Source organism: Hibiscus syriacus, unplaced genomic scaffold (genome assembly GCF_006381635.1).
Source record: "Hibiscus syriacus cultivar Baekdansim isolate YM2019G1 unplaced genomic scaffold, ASM638163v2 tig00111708_pilon, whole genome shotgun sequence".
Classification (NCBI taxonomy): Eukaryota; Viridiplantae; Streptophyta; class Magnoliopsida; order Malvales; family Malvaceae; genus Hibiscus; species Hibiscus syriacus.
Genome location: NW_024063159.1, coordinates 1,517,341 through 1,536,176, shown reverse-complemented (window position 1 = coordinate 1,536,176; position 18,836 = coordinate 1,517,341). Strand labels below are relative to the sequence as shown.

The 18,836-nt window shown below is 36.5% G+C and overlaps 2 protein-coding genes and 1 long non-coding RNA gene across 3 annotated transcripts; 1 reads left to right on the top strand and 2 right to left on the bottom strand.

Annotated features, from left to right (window-relative positions):
• Positions 1 to 4,601: 4,601 nt before the first annotated feature.
• Positions 4,602 to 5,021, bottom strand: LOC120168054. The gene has a single exon (XM_039176902.1). The coding sequence runs from the start codon at positions 5,019 to 5,021 to the stop codon at positions 4,602 to 4,604; it is 420 nt and encodes a 139-aa protein (XP_039032833.1).
• Positions 5,022 to 8,473: 3,452 nt separating this feature from the next.
• On the bottom strand, positions 8,474 to 8,840 carry LOC120167977 (chloroplastic import inner membrane translocase subunit HP30-1-like). Its single transcript, XM_039176854.1, has one exon. It carries the CDS (start codon positions 8,795 to 8,797, stop codon positions 8,489 to 8,491), a length of 309 nt encoding a protein of 102 aa, XP_039032785.1. The 5' UTR covers positions 8,798 to 8,840; the 3' UTR covers positions 8,474 to 8,488.
• Positions 8,841 to 10,847: 2,007 nt separating this feature from the next.
• On the top strand, positions 10,848 to 18,764 carry LOC120168010. Its single transcript, XR_005520093.1, has 5 exons — positions 10,848 to 11,219; positions 11,333 to 11,419; positions 11,511 to 11,546; positions 18,285 to 18,413; positions 18,594 to 18,764. It is a non-coding gene; the product is annotated as an uncharacterized LOC120168010 (long non-coding RNA).
• The last annotated feature ends 72 nt before the right edge of the window (positions 18,765 to 18,836 follow it).

Here is an 18,836-nt window from a genome sequence, read left to right as displayed (position 1 = left end):
ATATTTTAATGTTATTTTTTATTCACATTTAACATTAAATGTTGATAAATGTTTTTAAAATACAAATTATATTCGAAATTTAAATTAAAAATAAAAATAATATTATTCGAAATTTAAAATTAAAATATAAATTATAGTATTCAAAATTTAACATTAAATTTCAACTTAATATTCCAATTGTATTCGAAATTAAAAGTTATATTCCAATTATAGTTCACAATACTTAAATTGAAATTAAATTTATCCATACATATGATTTTATCATTAACATATATTAAACGTATACATTAAAATCAACTTATCACTTCACATTTATTCGTAAAAACATCTCGATGCTCATTCCATACAATTTCAATGTCACAATCAACTTATCACTTCACATTTATTCAATTTATCCATAACATTTTATCTAATTTATTCAAACTTCACATAAAGTTTTAATTTAAGTTATGAACTTAAATTAATCTATATGTATAATTTATTCTTAACTTGCTAAACTTTCAAAAGAAGTTAAATTTTGGTTATAATTTACTTGATTTCACAATCCATCTAGTGTCCCCGAGGGACATGAGTGACATAATAGGATAATGAGTGACATAATAGGACAATGATAACATATTCTCTGACAAAATAATGGAAGGCACCCCCCGGGAACGCGCCTTCAAGTCCCCTGAGACATAATATGTATTGATATGAATAGTATCCCCGAGGGACATGAGTGACATAATAGGGCAATGATAACATATTCTCTGACAAAATAATGGAAGGCGCGCCCCCGGGAATGCGCCTTCAAGTCCCCTGAGAAATAATAGGTACTGATATGAATAGTGTCCATGAGGGACATGAGTGACATAATAGGGCAATGATAACATATTCTCTGACAAAATAATGGAAAGCGCGCCCCCGGGAACGCGCCTTCATATGAATAGTACCCCGATTATAGACACTATTATATGCAACGTATTATAAACTTTCAAAACAAACTTCAGTTCACAAGCTTTCAAATTCTCAAATTCCCAAACTCTAAATTCTCAAATTCTCTAAAAATAAGTCGTCTTTCTGTTGTTGTTTTGTATGATAGAGAAATTAAGGAAGCTAAACAGGGGGTTGTTTTTGAGTCAGATCATTATATCCCCTTAACCTTGAAGAGAAACATCACAATTGAGGAGTTAATCACAAAAATTTCGTTAAAGATTCGTGTAGCAGAAGACTATCTTCACTTCATTACATATTTCCTACTGAACTTTTTCCGCTCACGTATACATCATTTCAGCTTTCAAACGATGATGATGTTTCTATGATGGTTGATGCTCATATAGGGAGTTCACAATCTCTTATTGAAATATATGCCACTTTTATTGAGGTTCGTGCTTCTTGTGGTCTCTCATATTCCTCTCACTTTGGCATTGCATATCAAGCTGATCAAGTTGATAGCCTGACACAACTGATCTGTAATGATTTCACATAATTAATGGCGGATCCAACGCCAGATGCCATGCCATCAAGTTAAATAGGAAGGCATTCATCTGCAACTGCTTATGATCTCAACCCACGTGGCTTCACCAATAATCCATATGGCAACGTCTCTTCTACTTCAAGGGGAAGACATTCATCTGTCAATGTTTTCGACTTACATATGGAAATGTCAACGAGACAACAGTCTATTCACATCCCACATGATACAATGGCCTCAAGTTCAAGGGGATGACACGCAAGCGGGAACTTATTTGACCTCAACATTGGATTATCGGAGGAACCCTCATCTCCACCAGAAGAACCTCTTCGGGAGGCAGGTGCAGATGGTGCTGAAACGGGATTATTCGTTGAACCTGACTCACCACAGTTTAACGTACATTCTGATGATGACAAGGATGACGTTCCGATAAATTCAACACCAGCTGAACTTCCTGCACATATGTATGAGGATGATTATGATGCAATGTATGAGCCTGAATTTCCAGATCTTCCTGATGTTGGCAACTATGGACTTCAATCATCAGTCAATGACGGTAATTTACATATTGGAATGGAGTTCGCATCGAAGGAGGAATCAATGATGGCAATAAAGAGTTACAATATTCGTAACTCAGTTCAGTCCCAAGTTGATCGATCTAACACGGAGAAATATGTCTGCTACTGTGTCTAACGTGACAACGGATGTCAATGGATGGTCCGTGTATCAAAGAGGAAGAGGAAGAACAACTTATGGGAACTAACCAGATACAACGGTCCTCATACATGTTGTGCAAGAGGTAAACCAGGATCATCCCAACTTGGACTCCAACATTATTTGCCAAGAAACTCAACATCATTACGTGAATGATCGAATGGTTCGCGATCGCTGTCAATTTTACCGTGTCTTTTGGACTTACCCTCAGTGTATTATTGCAGTCAAGTACTGTAAACCAGTTGTCCAAATTGATGGTACTTTCTTGTATGGGAAATACAAGCAAGTTTTATTATTGGCTGTGGTCCAAGATAGAAACCGCAATATTCTTCCTGTTGCGTTTGCCCTCGTTCAAGGAGAAGACACTGAGTCTTGGGCTTTTTTCCTTAAAAATTTACGTTACATGTTGTCACCAGGGAACGAGTATGCATTATTTCAGACCGAGGAGCCGGGATAAAAGCAGCAATGGACTCTTTGGGTACAATGTATAGACCTCCACATGTTCAACATCGTTATTGTGTCCGTCATATTGCTGCAAACTATTACGGAAAATACAAGAACGATGAACGTCAGTTAGTCGTGCGGATGGGTATGTTACTTTTTCCCAATTTTTCTATCAATTTCTTATTACTTATTTATACTTCATATTAACTATTACATATTCCTAATGGCTTAGGTTACGAACTCTTACCTCAAAGGTTTGAGTCGATGCTACAAGAGCTGTTTGGCAAAAATAAGAAGGGGTGCGAGTACATTATGGACATCAACAAAGAAATATGGACAAATACGTATGACGGGGGGTATCGCTATGGTCATATGACAACAAACTTGGCTGAAGCAATAAATTCAACCTTAAAGGGGGCACGTCATTTACCAGTCACGGCGTTGGTTAAAATGACTTATTTTCGTTTGGGTCAACTCTTTGAAAAGCTCGGTGGACAAGCTCTTACTTGGATGCAAAACGACCATATTTACCACCCAAGATTAGTAGCTGATTTACAGAAAAAAGTGGCTGCATCAAATGAGATGTTAGTTACAAATTTTTCTCGTACCCGTGAATTGTTTCGTGTAACCGAAATGCCACGTCCGCTGCAAGGGATTGAAGCTAACTCTTTCAGAGTTAATCTGCAAGAGAGGTGGTGCGATTGTGGTTTCTTTCAAGCACTCAAATATTCATGCTCTCATGTCATTGCAGCTTGCTCACATTCGCATTTGGACTACAAAAATTATGTTGATCCCGTATACCAACTTTCACAAGTATTCAAGGTATATGAATTTGAGTTTCCGCCCATAGGAAACGAAAGAGACCCAAATGAGATTCAAACTTGGCTTACAATTGTACTAGATCCATTGCTATTGAGGGACTCAGGTCGTCCAAAATCTACTAGAATACATTGTGATATGAATATTCGAGAGAAGTCAACAGAACAAAAATGATGTGGCCATTGTAGAAACATCAGACACAATAGAAAAAAATGTCCAGCTCTGTTATCATCATATAACCGTTAACTCTTATGTAATTAATATTGTATTTAAATGAATGTTTTTGTTTCTAATAATTTAATGTTATTGCATTTTATATAATTTGTCAATGTATGTAATCTAAATAATTTTTTAACTTTTAAATACATAAATATTTTCAATATATTATTTAATATAATAATTAATATTATTAGTTATAATTTTTTTTAAAATGTAATAATAATTCCACCTTCTAAGTAGAGAAAAATATTAAATTAAACAAATTAAAAGTTATTAAATTTTTTTTGTATACGATGACACATTTCATGTTCTGATTCGAGGATTAAACTTATTAAATAAATTTTCAATAAGATTAAATTCATAAAATATGTAAGTCTTAAAGATTAAATGTGTAATTATACTAATTTATTAACTTATGCAACAATATTTTCGTTAAATATTGATAAGAGATGACTAGATTGATAACATTTAAATAATTAACTAATAAAATTAATAGATCGATAATCAAAATCAAAAATAATAATATAATCATATGTGTAATATTATAATTTCATACATTTTTCCTATAACTATAATAAAATCAAAACTGGTTTTCATATATTGTTCTATCATATTAATGTAGATAATTCACTCCACATTTAACACACATTAACAAAATACATTTGATAATTCTTACATTATAATCGAAACACTTTAAATAATATATTACTAATTCATAATAATAATAAAAATAAAATATTTATTATTAAACAAAATACCAGCGTGGCAGCCGAGTTATCAGAATCCCGTGAAGGCGCGTCCCCATGGATGCGTCTTCCACACGTGGCATCCAACTCAGCGAAAATCCAGATAAAACACGTCCACGGGGATGCGCATTTCACCAACTCAACCGAAAAGATACTATTTCAGAAAATATATATCAAACGCTAAAAAGATAAATATTCGGATCAGTTTAGTCAAATCGCCTCGTTGCTGCGGGTACGTCATACGTCTCTATTCCCGAAGGTTCCCTCCAGAACCCGGTTCTTGGAAGCTCTTCCATTAACTTCTCCTCCGGATCGACGGTTTCCTTGGACCTGTCAACCTCGTTTTCCCCACTTAGCTTTCCTTTCACCATCCGGTCCAGATCCTCCACCGGCGTTGTAGGATGCAGGCCTAGGTTCTGACGGTTTCGTTTCTTCTTTCCGATGGCCTTCTTGCAAAGTCCGGCGGGAACCCTGTAAAGGCCCAGGAAAAGCATATCCACCATTGCAAGCGGAAAGCAGCAAGCCACCGCCGTGCACTCCGCCGCGTAGCTACCGACCATTCCCCCGTAATTCCTCCCTTTCCTCGCCGTCGTCGGCTGTGAATGCGACGAGTTCTTAAGATTCATCTTTAACCGATCACGCGATTGTATCTCTCTCTGAAGCCCCCCCCCCCTTGTCCCAGGAAAGAAACTAAAGAGAAGGAAGACGGTAGTTCTGAGATGAAGAAAACATGGGGAAATGGGATTCCTGATTCATTTTTTGAACAAGTTTTGTTTTAAATGAAGGAGGGAGGAGGGAAATCGGGATAACTGAGGAAGACAAAATTGGAAAAGAAAAGATAAAACTTTCTTTGGCTAAGCGATTGATTTTCCGAGAAAATCGAAAGAAAATTCAATGGCGGTATTTGATCTCTTGTAGTTTTCTTAATTTGGAATATTTAATAATACAAAACAAAAAGAAACTGTTCGTGGCAGAACAGTACGAATCACATACATTTGTTCTAAAGATGTTTCCACAAACAAATAATGTAAAAATTATTAGCAAGAAACTACTTATTTAAGTAGTTTAAAAATAGCCATTATTTTTTGAGATTACATATTTGAGTATCAACGACCATAATAAAATAATTTAGTATTCATTATTAAATAGATATATTACTTTGTAATCTTTTTAATTTAATCAAAGATATATATATATAAAACAAGACTTTTGTGACATTCCATCCATTGAATGAGATAAGATTTTGACTATAATTTCAGCAAACATTCTGTTTATTAATTAGGTCCCCTCACGTTTGTTGTTTCACATAAGCTTGGGTTTCAGAATTTATAATGTTTTATTTAATGATTTATGATCAATAATAATTTACTAATCATGTTTGTCACCCAAATATTAAAAATCACAGAATATTTTACGTGATAAACCAACTAATTAGAAACTTATAAATTAAAATATACTCAATCATTTGATATATAATGGTCAAATATTTTGTTTTCAATCTATGTATGTTTTCATTTGTTTGTGAATAATATGTTTAAAGTTATACTTTATAATATTATTCATAGCATTATAAAAATGTAAAATTTGTACTCTAATCATTTATATTATCGAATTGTTATAACTTGATTACTGAACCGATAATTCACGTTGTTTGATAAAATTGTACGTTAAAAAATGTTATTGGAATGTTCTAAACTTTTGTTTCATTATTTTTTTACGTTGTTAAAAAAAATCAAAACTCAACCCCAAATTCTAACAAAAAAATTACCATCAACCGTTACTCATCATTGTTAAAAAAAGTAATCTCTTTCTTTTTGTTTGGATTTCTTTGATTGATGGATTCAATTTAATTACTTGAAGAGAATGGGTTAATGTTTTAAATATGTGAGTATATATATAGAGGTTGATTTATTGTTGATTTAATTGAAGCTGAAGGCGGTGGGGTTCGTGGAATGATGGTGGTTATCGAAGAGTAAAATTTACGCACCAACATAGGATTTTATGTTAGTAGATGAAAATATATTGTCAATAAAATTATAAATACAATATCTAAAATATATCAAGTTGACAATGTAAATGATGGAAATATTTTTAGAATTTTGATGTTCAAAAATGAATAAAATCAAAACAAAAGTGACTTCTACAATTATTTACCCTTTATATAAACATTAAACCCATTCATTCCACGTAATAGAAAACACATTCTTATGAATGAGATAAGAGAATTGAATACGTTTAATGTTCAAATATAACAATAAACTTCTCATTTTATTGATTTATTTTCAAATTACAATTATATTTATTCCAATATTTAACAAACAACCCTTTAGCACAAATCACAAATATTATTTTACAAGTTTAAATGAAGGTTTCTTCTTCTTTTTCGTCTTCAGTTTACGACAGCTTGATCCAAATGCCTTGCTAGGAATGCCTTGATGAATCACAAACAAAAGGTAAAACCCCGACGGCGCTAGATTTCCCGACCGTGGCGTCGTGGCATCAACGTTGTACACTGAGGTCCCCAAAGCCGTCACCTTGTCGTTCCCAAGAACAAGCAACCTTTGATTCAATGAAAATGAATGTGCTGAAAGCTGGTGCAAACATTGTTACCGACACCGAGTTTTCATCCACTGTGCCACCTGGAATTAACATTTGGATCGTATATCTCTTCCTGTATCTGATTCCCGACATAGATTTTGGAGCAATGATCTTCGGTCTTAGGTTGTCGAATTTAGAATCCAAGTACGCCGAAGAGAATGCCTCCAAGCTTAGTTCTGTCGCCGGTAAAGTTGTAAAATGCATGAGGATTGCTTCCGCCGACTAAAACTCTGCCGTCACGAAGTAATGCCGCCGTGGAATGGTACATCCGAGGAACTGTGGTTGGGTTTTGTACTTTGAATCGTGAGTTGATATCATTGTCGGGTCGGTACAAGACGGGGTTCAAAACCGGGTCTCGACCCTGTTCCCATCCGGCTGACCCGGGCCCTGCTCCATTGATGAGCAGGACATTGCCGTCGGGAAGCAATACATGTCACCTGTCGCAACCGTCTTTCGGTTGGGGCTCGAAATTGGGTTTCGACTTGGATTAAACGAATTGGAGTCGCCACCGATAATTTATTTTACAACAAATGGGTTGATCGGATACCTTATTTCTTACTTGATCTGCGTCTTACCTGTTGGATTCGGGAGTGGTTATAGTCAAGGAAGGATTAGCACCCTTGAACCGCCCTTTCGGTACCAATTAATTTATCGGTTATATTTAATTGCAAAAATTAAAATTTAAAAATGATTCAAATTACTCCATTTTAAATATTGAAAAAATAAAAGGGACCAAAATGAATACTACACAAAATTATTAGTTAAATTTCTAAATACACAAAATGAATACTACACAAAATGAATACTTTCAAGTCCAAGGCTTGCATCAACCTAGCTTTCACGTAGAAATCAAGATTCACCCATAACAACCAAAATGGCTAAATGAAAAAGCAATCAATCTTTACAGGATTAATAAGCAAACAGTACAGAGAAAAGTGCTTAATTACCTTGAACTGGTAGACTTAAAACCAAATAGAAAAAATCCTTAAAATATTCGCAGCATATGCAGTTAAGCCTTTATCCTCTGATTTGGTTCAATTGATCCCACCGTGTGTTAGGCTGAACTAATTGAAACAAATGGAAATTGGCATCTTTGTTTAGTCTTGTCTGCTGGCATTTGAGTGGTTAAAAGTGGGTCCTTGCTTGATGAGACAACATACTTGCAAGTTGGAAAGCATCGAACATTTTGGATAATTAAACTTTGCTTCACTAACACTTCTTATTGGTTCTTCTTCTTTGCCTCTGCTGGCTTTTGTTTCTCTCCTCTCTTCGGCTTGTTTGAGTTGCACGAGTCATGAACAACAGGTGGTCCCAGATCCGGCAAGCAAGCCATCCACATCATCAACGTTGGTGATCGGTTCGCCCGAGCACTCCGCGTACGAGCCCCTCGAAACAGTGGTTCCTTATCTCCACGCATGTAGTAAATTCGGATCCTCTGAAACCTTTGGCCATCACGATGGGGTCTCTTCGAAACCTTACCAGGGTTCTTGAGGTCTCATCGTCGGGAGAAGAGAACGGAGTGGTCGCTTTGGGGTCGATGAGGTTTGGGAGATAAAAGGTCGAGGGAAGCCTGAGGAGTTGGAAGAGAGGAGGAGACATCGTTGGTGAGGGTACCCATAAAAGCACCGATGGCAGCGCCCTGAGCGGCGCTAGTGGTGGTAACCACGGCAGCCTCGACGGGTAAGGACTGCTTGGCTAGCCATCCCCTGAAAGTGTTATCCACTTCCTTGAACTTTGCTTGCAACTGTTCAAGTGGGTTTTGTTGTGGCATCACCACCATTCCTTGCTCTTTTCCTCTCTCCATTTCTGTAGAATTTTTACATACAGTTTGATGCTCACAGGATAAAAGGGGAGAGTGTAATTGTTGGTGTGCTGCCGCTACTAATGCCCCGGCCCCCGGCCCCGGGTGAACTCCATTCGAGGAATGCTCTTTAAATGAAAAAAATTGGGAAGTGTCTTCCGTTTTATTCGGCGTTTGTTGTTCTTGGCCAAGTATGTCGAATGGAGCACGGTTTGGAACGTGGGGTTTGAACATGGGGCGTTTAACAGATTCCACTCCTTGCAGTACACGTCCAAACATGACAGACTCTATAAAGGGAAGCTGCGATCTTTCAGGTAATCAGCAAGCGTTCGATCTTCCTCAAATTTCCAAACTAGCCACTTGCTACCCTTGATGAACTGTGAATTGTTTGTTTTTTTTGTTTTAGCTTACAGAACGTGGGTTTAGTGGGTTGATATGGTGGGCCAACAAAATATATATATATATATTAATATTAATAATAATAATAATAAAATATAATTTTTTGATAAATCCGGACAAAATTATCCATGACCCATTGTGGATTCGGGTCGGTTATGGTGATCCGTGCACATGTATCCAATGCTTTCAAGAAAACCCCCTTAAAGATAGGAGGTGAGCTCCTTTAGGAGCGCCACCGCAAACCAGAACTTCAGCTTCAATGGTTGATAATTGGATTTTTGATTTACTTGTCCCGACCAACCTTCGTTGGTCCCTTAGGCATATTATTATTGTTGTTATGGTCAGAACTAATGGGGATTAGTCTTTGCAGCTTTCCCAAAGCAGATTACCTACTCAAATCTTATTACATCTTACGGCTATTAAGCGCCCTTATCCTTCTAATCTTCATGATTCCATTGGTTAGGTAGTGACTGTTTCGCATCAATTTTCTATTCAATCCGCTTACTCCATCCGTGCAAACATTTTGATAATGGAGGAGTAAGTTAGGAGTGTTATTCATCGGTTTAAGGGTCTCCAACGCATAAAAATCTTCATGTGGTTAGTTTTTTTGGGGGAAAATTATGACTAAAGAGGAGTGTGCTCATCGCCATTTCATCGTTGATAGTAGCTGTTCGATCTATAATTTAACAATTGAGGACAACCATCACGCGCTTCGTCTGTGTCTGTTGGCGATTGCTACTTGGTCAAGTCTTATTAAGCAGTTGAATCACCATGAGTTCTTCACTATCAACATTAAATCGTGGATTAAAGTCAACTTGTTGTACCCGAGCTGTTTTGCAGTTGATGGCAGTGATTGGGATTTGCTGTTTAGGGCTATAATCTGGAACTTGTGGCTTAATAGGAATGTCATTGTCTTCGACTCTCCTCTTGATGATAATGACTCGGTGCTGGTACGAAGTTATTGTCTTCTCGCCTTGTCTCGGGTTGCTTTGACTCGGCATATTGTTGCAACTTTTCCCCATGGTAGAGGGGTTCATGAGGTGTGCCACTGGACTCCCCCTGCAGAAGGATGGGTTAAACTCAATACTGACGGGACTTGTAGACTTGCTGATAACCATGCAGCTTGTGGTGGGGTGTTACGGTGCTTTAATGGTGTATGGCAATTTGGTTTCTCCAAGTTTATCGATGCTTGTTCTGTGTTGGAAGCGGAGTTGTGGGGTTTCTACTAGGGCCTTATATATACTTGGAAGTTTATAAACAGGTCGTTGTTGAGACGGATAGTGTGGAGGCATTACAAATCACTAATGGCGACCGTGTCGATAATGTGGAAATTTCTCTTGTGGCACATATCTTGGAGTTCGCAATCGAAACTAGAGTCTTCACTTCCAGCATGGTCATCGAAATGTGTGATAGACTGGAGATATTAGAGACGGAAATCGAAGAAGAAGAAAGGATTTAAGAAGTAAGAAACGAGAGATTACAGAAAGGAAATTTCTTCATTCATTTCATAAGGAATCCAATTCCTATTACAACCTATATTATTTAGTTACAGGGCTAAAACAGTCATTTGCAAGGATGCTAGCTAGCAGTACTTTTAACAGATTATAACAACTACAGATTCTCTTCTTGCAGGGTATTGGACTGAACACGTGGGCTATTCCTTCTCATTTTGGACTGATTGGGCTGCTACTTCCTCTTGGATAATATCTCGTTCTGCTTCACCATCTCCTGAACCGATCACGTGTTGCTCCACTTCATCAGGTAATATCATTCGCCCTTCAATTCCCAGAATCCCTAATTTCCCATTTTTATTTCCCTCTCGCACCTCAATCCCTAATTCCCCTTTTACAATTCTCCTTCGCATCTCAATCCCTAATTCACCATTTTTCTCTTCGTTTCCACGCTCATTTCTTCCAACCGTGACAATACCCGTCGCTGGAGAAGATCCTTGTCCCCAAGGATCAAAATTCGGAAATTGGCCTCGAAGCACAGAATAATCCTCCCATGTGTCGTTCGTAGCATCCAGGTTAGTCCAACGAACCAATAACTGAGTTATCGGTTTGTTTTTTCATTTAACTATTCGTCTGCCCAGGATTTGACTTGGTTCAATCTTTAACTGACCTTCTTCGTCCATTACAGGATGATCTGTTGAAGATGATACGACTGCACCAATATGTTTTTTCAATAAACTAACATGAAAAACCGGATGTAGACGTGAGGTCTCCGGTAAGTCCAGCTTATAAGCAACCTCTCCAATTCTACCAATAATCTTATAAGATCCATAAAATCGTGCTGCTAATTTTAAATTTTTTCGCAGGGCAAGAGAGGTCTGTCTATAAGGCTACAATTTCAGGTAAACCAAATCACCAACCTAAAAAGTTCTCTCTGATCTGTGTTTATCTGCTTTTTGCTTCATTCGATTACTTGTCTGTTCTAACTGAGAATTGACTAATTGCCTGACATCTTCCCTATTCTGCATTAACTCTGATATGCTTTGCACTGAACTTTTTGTATGCCATACCATAGTAGGAGGCTTGTAGCCATATAGGGCTTCAAAAGGTGTTAACTTAATAGCAGTATGGTAGGTAGTATTATACCACCATTCAGCATGAGGCAGCAGTGTAAGGGTGTGCTAATGCCAAAAAATGGCTATATTTAGTAAACTTGTCAACCACCACAAGAATACAATTTTTTCTCAAAGATGTAGGCAAACCCTCAATAAAATCCATAGTAATTACTTCCCAAGCCTGATGAGGAATAGGTAGAGGCTGTAACAACCCTGGTTTAGGCACATGCACCACCTTAGTCTGTTGACAAACTTCACATGCTCTTACATAATTAGCTACCATAGCTTTCAATTTAGGCCAATAGAAGTAAGACCTAATCCTTTGATAGGTAGCCTGACTGCCAGAATGGCCACCATAAGGGGAATCATGTAGTGTCTGAAGTATTTGTAGTCTAAGAGATCCAGCAGCCCCAATATACACTCTATCCTTAAATCTAAGGATATCTCCTGAATACTTCCACTGAAGATCAACATTAGGATTAACAGATAATACAGAAATCCATTGCATAGCTATAGAATCATCCTTATAACTCCCCTCCACTTCATGAACCCAACTAGGAATGATTAGGGTAGTGCTCATAGTAAAACATTCAACATGATCTTCCCACTGTCTAGATAAGGCATCAACAACAACATTTGATTTGCCTTTCCTGTATTGAATAGTGTAATCCAGCCCCAATAACTTGGTTAAGCCTTTCTTTTGAATGGCAGTAGTCAATTTCTGTTCTAATAAATATCTCAATGGTTCATGATCTGTTTTAATCACAAAAGATTTACTCTCTAAATAATTCCTCCATTTGGAAACTGCTAGAAGTATAGTAAGATACTCTCTTTCATAAATAGAGAGTGCTGCATGTCTAGGACTTAGAGCCTTACTTAAATATGCAATAGATCTGCCCTCTTGAGATAAAACTGCACCAATACCACCTGAACTGGCATCTGTTTCTAAATAAAAGCTCTTACCAAAATCTGGTAAGGCTAAAACATGAGCAACACACATAGCCTTCTTCAATTCTTCAAAGGCAATCAAGGCTGCATCAGTCCACTTAAAACTGTCTTTCTTAAGCAGCTGAGTCAGAGGTTTGCTAATTGACCCATAATTTTTAATAAATCTTATGTAATAACCTGTCAATCCCAAGAATCCACGCAAAGACTTTAATGAATTAGGCACTGGCCAATTCTTCATAGCTTCCACCTTCTTAGGATCAGTAGAAACTCCATTAGCTGAAATAATATGGCCCAAGTATTCAACTTGAGTCTGTCCAAAGAAGCATTTAGACAACTTGGAAAATAGCTGATTCTGATACAGTACTTCTAAAACTAGTTGTAAATGAATAACATGATCTTTCATAGAAGTACTATAGACTAAGATATCATCAAAAAATACCAAGACAAATTTTCTAAGGAATGAACTAAACAATTCATTCATTAAAGCTTGAAATGTAGCTGTAACACCCCCAACCCATATCCGACCCGGATACGAGTCCGAAGTGTCACATTGACTTTTCAAACATTTATTCGTATAAAATAGTGAGTAATTTAAAAACTTTAATAACATTTAAACTTATTCAAAACATTTACAAAATATATCAGAGTTCATACAATTTTTATCTTTAGACTACATGCCAACTACACTCTATATACAATACATATATTTTCTGATCTGACATTTGGTAAGAAGAACTGACCTGTCTTGCTCCCTCTTTATTTCTCTTTTCGCTTTCCATACCTACGTGTGAAACAATCACACGCTAAGTCGATGCCTTAGTGAGGCATATAAAACATATAATATTTCATATAACATAAATCATACATAAACATATACCATCATTATCATTAAGAAACACACATAACATCATATGGTTCACGTAACACATTTCAAACCACTTATAAACCCATCGTATACATATCACATTCAGTATGCTTGTTTAATCACTTTATTAGCCCATGTACACTAGTGAGAACTTAAGGTATGTGAGTACATTGAGGTTGTGCACATATATGCTGTCACCACAGCTCGATCAATGTCCCAAAAGACCAGTCCATAGATTCCGAAGAACCTAGGTAAACAGTCCATATGTCCCGAAGAACATAGGTAAACAGTCCATATGTCCCGAAGAACATAGGTAAACAGTCCATATGTCCCGAAGAACATAGGTAAACAGTCCATATGTCCCGAAGAACATAGATAACCCTCGACCCTTGGCATGCCAACTATACCCCTAGCTCTCATATCACATAACATGGGCATTATCATTTATGACCGTTCACATTACTTATTCATATTCTTTCTCTTATAAACACATATCTTTTCTTTTCAGTCACGTATCACATGTACGTGTAATCCTTGATATCATAATCACATGTTCCTTCTCTTCTATCACATATCAAATATATGTGTAAGCACATATCTAATATCATATGTTGCATTTTCATGTAAGCATGTAAATCATGTAACATATAAACATACATCCATTTCTATGTACTAATGCACACAGAGTAATCACATAACATTATATAATTTACCTCTTACCATAGTAACTCTATCATTGACTCATCGCAAGCCAATGTTTGATCAATCACATAAGTACAATTTAAATTGCACTCACCTTAGCCTTGCTTTGACTCGATTATAATCCTTTGATTATTTCGGAACTTGTTTAGGTTCAATATCTACATAAATATATCATTTCAAAACAACTATCAGAAGCCTAAACTTTAAACTTGATGTTAATAACTTAAACCGGTTTAATGAATCAAATTCTATATTTTCATTTAGGGGGGAATCGATACCCCCCAGGGGAATCGATACCCCTGAACATACTGGAATTTTTCGTTCAAGAGGGGGAATCGATTCCCATTCATAGGGTATCGGTTCCCTCTACCCAGAAATTGTATTCTAAGCTCGAAAATCATCAATTTTCAACTCAAACCTTCCTATTTCACTTCCTTTAATACTCCTAACTTTAATACACATACTTAAACTTATTTCTATTCCATAATCACTTCTTTAACTTCAAATCTAGTCATTCCTATGTAATTGCAAAAATTATACTAGTTTTGCAACATGTTCAAATTCCTATTCTAACACTTCCTATCCCTTAATTAACTTGATGACAAGTCAAATTCAACTTTCCATTCTCAATATAAACTTTATTTCGATATTTCATTCAAAAACTCCAAATCTTTAAATCCTCATAAACTCTTCATTTTGTTGTTTTAAAGCAAATTAATCATTCCTTAATCTTACTTAGCATCTAATAATCAAAACTAAACTTAAATTTCAGCACATAAACAGCTCAAGAGAAAACTCACCTTTGCTTGGCTTCACACGTGGAGAAGAGGAAATGAAGAAGAAAAGAGAGAAAATATTTCTGGAAAATCTCCCATCCTTATCCATATATATATATCATTTAATTAAAATTTTCAAGTCTAATGACTATTTTGCCCTTTAATTCTTTGGATAATTACTATAAACTTTTAGGAAATATTTCCGAACAAATCATTAAACTATTAAACTATTATACTTTAATCACCATATTCTGAAATTTTACAATTTTGGTCACTAACCCGTATTTTGGGATGTTACAAGCAGGGGCATTAGTAAGCCCAAAAGGCATCACCTTAAATTCATAATGACCCTGATGAGTTCTTAATGTTGTCTTGTATATGTCCTCAGATTTAATCCTTATTTGCCAATATCCAGATCTGAGATCAATTTTGGAAAAATAAACTGCTCAATGTAATTCATCTAATAGATCTTCAACCACAGGTATAGGAAACTTATCCTTCACAGTCATGCTATTTAATTTCCTATAATCCACACAAAATCTCCAAGTACCATTTTTTTATAAGAAGGCATGGAGAAGCAAATGGACTCCTACTAGGCTGAATAATAGAGGCTGAAAGAATACTAGAAATCTGTCTTTGCACTTCCTCTTTCTGATTGTGTGGAAATCTATAATGTCTCAAATTGATAGGAGTAGAGTCAGGCTTTAAAGGAATAGCATGGTCATGAGACCTTGTAGGTGGTAAACCAGTAGGCTCGTCAAAAATAGATTGATATCTCTGTAAAAGAGGTTGAAGAGTTGCTGGGACATGTTTTGAATCTTCAGACATAGTCAAGAAAATCACATGTCCCAAAATAGGAGAATCTGATGTTGTCATCTTCAATAATGTAGCTCCAGAAATTTGCGGCAAAAAATTAGATGGTTGCTGTCCTTGTATAATAATATTATCCTCTTGACATTGAAAACTCAGTGTCATTCGATTAAAATCCATCAAAATAGGACTAAATAATTTCATCTAATCCACCCCAACACCATATCACTGCCACCTAACTGTAGGAGTCTGAAATCATGAACAAAAGAGTGTCCTTGCATCTGCCATTCCACCTGATTACACCTTGCTGAACTATAAAGTTGTTGTCCATTGGCTACTGTGATTGCCAAAGGATATGGTGTAAGTACATGTATACCAGCATCAGCCAACTGTGGAGTCAAAAAACTATGAGTACTTCCACTGTCAATCAAAATACTAAGTGGTCTGCCCTTAATGGCTCCCTGAATCCTTAATGTATTATGGCTAATGCAGCCCGTAATAGCATTCATAGAGATTTCTAGAGCCTCCTCTTCCTGTATCAATTGTTGATCTGATTCCCTAGTAACATTATCTGTAGGAACATCAACCTCTTCCTCAATCATCAGATTCAAATTCCTTGACTTATATTGATGCCCTGGAAGAAATTTCTCCCCACACTTGAAACAAAGATTGTATTGCCTTCTATAATCCATAAGATTCTGTTTAGGATTAGAAACTAATGTGTTCTTGGTAATTGCTGGCAATGAAGCTGATTTAGAAGTAATAATGGGGTTTGGGTAGGATGGGTTTTTAAAAGAGGGCCTCCATCTTCTGTTTTCATAATCAACAGATAATTCATAGAGTTTTGCTTGTTTGTATGCTTCAGGCAAATTTTTAGGATCTAGAGCCTTCACCCTATGTTTAATATCCTCCCTTAGTCCACTGATAAAAAGTGACACAAAGAAATCCTCATTTAATGTATGATTTTGTAATAACATATAAGGTTGTAGCTCTTCAAATTTTTCCTGATAAGCCTCAACAGTCCCTTTCTGAGTCAACTTAGTAAATTCTTCTACTATATCAGAAAAAGACTTGTCACTAAATCTATGACAAAGATATGCTTCAAATTCATGCCATGTTACATGGTGTTTCTGCATAATATATCCATCAAACCAAATCTCTGCTTTTCCTGTCAAGTACATAGTGACTACCTCTACTCTTTGCTCAACAGGAACACCACAAATGGAAAAATATTTCAAACATTTTTGAAGCCACCCCCTAAGATTAATCCCCTGTTTTCAGCTTCCAATCCCATAATAAGTCTATTGTTACTGTTTTCACCCACTTGATTCTCAGGCCTAGAACTGTTCTTAAGGGCTAAACAAGCATCAGGCTTGTCTTTCAATATTCCCGGTTCATCAGTTTTATAAGTGAATCTTGATTTATCCTTTACTACAGTCACCAAAACAGTATTTTTCTACCCATTTTTAGAGTTATCAGTAGGGGTGTATTCGGTTCGGTTCGGTTCAGTTTTTTACCAAAAATTGAATCGAACCGAAATAAATGGTTTTTCAATATTTAAACCGAAACCGAATGTTAAAAAACCGAAACCGGTTTTATCGGTTCGGTTCGGTTTTTTTAACGGTTCGGGTTTTTCGGTTCGGTTCGGTTTTTTGGTTTTTTCAATGAAAAAATCACTTGAAACTATAATTTTTTTTTACAAAAATTGCCTATTCGGTTCAATATGGAACAAATGGGTTCCATATGGAAAACCCGAACCGAACCGAATCAAAAAAATGAAGCCTTTAAACTGAACCGAAAACCGAACCGTTTAAAGCCAAACTGAACCGAACCGAACCGTTTTACTCGATTCGTGTCGGTTTTTCGGTTTTCTCGGTTTCGTTGCTCATCCCTAGTTATCAGGAGTGTTTACCTGATCACCTTCAGACTGCTCTTGTTCTCCATCTCTGCCAGTTAAGATCTTCAAGAGTTTTTCCACATATCCTTGGTTGGTAGCCATTCTAGTCTCCATTGCAGTAATTATGTTCTCTTGGGCCTCCCACCATTTAGGTGGATCAGAATCATCGTTACCCTTTTTCACCAATGTTGTCAAATCTTCCATATGTTTCTGTAACCCAGCTAAATCTGCCTCCATACTCTGATTTTTCTTTATCATGCTTGTGATTTACTTGCCATAACCGAAGCTCTCGATACCAATTTGTGATAGACTGGAGATATTAGAGAAGGAAATCGAAGAAGAAGAAAGGATTTAAGAAGTAAGAAACGAGAGATTACAGAAAGGAAATTTCTTCATTCATTCATAAGGAATCCAATTCCTATTACAACCTATATTATTTAGTTACAGGGCTAAAACAATCATTTGCAAGGATGCCAGCTGGCAATACTTTTAACAGATTATAACAACTATAGATTCTCTTCTTGCAGGGTATTGGACTGAACACGTGGGGTATTCTTTCTCCTTTTGGACTGATTGGGCTGTTACTTCCTCTTGGATAATATCTCGTTCTGCTTCACCATCTCCTGAACCGATCACGTGCTGCTCCACTTCATCAGGTAATATCATTCGCCCTTCAATTCCCAGAATCCCTAATTTCCCATTTTCATTTCCCTCTCGCACCTCAATCCCTAATTCCCCTTTTACAATTCTCCTTCGCATCTCAATCCCTAATTCACCATTTTTCTCTTCGTTCCCACGCTCATCTCTTCCAACCGTGACAAATGGTAATTGTGTAGCTGACAGGCTCGCTAAATTGGCTTTTGATACGGATCTCACCCTTCGGTACTTAAGCATGCCTTCTGTCGATGTTCAAGCTCTTCTCCATAAGGATATGGCGCCTCCTAGCTAGATCTGTCTTTTGTTCATTTTATTTTTTTTGGTTGCCCTATGGCTTTTGTTTGCTTTGTTCTTTGGTGTTACCTGTTGTATTCTTTTCCTTCGATTAGGTTTAGGGGGTTTTTAATGAAACATTATTAACC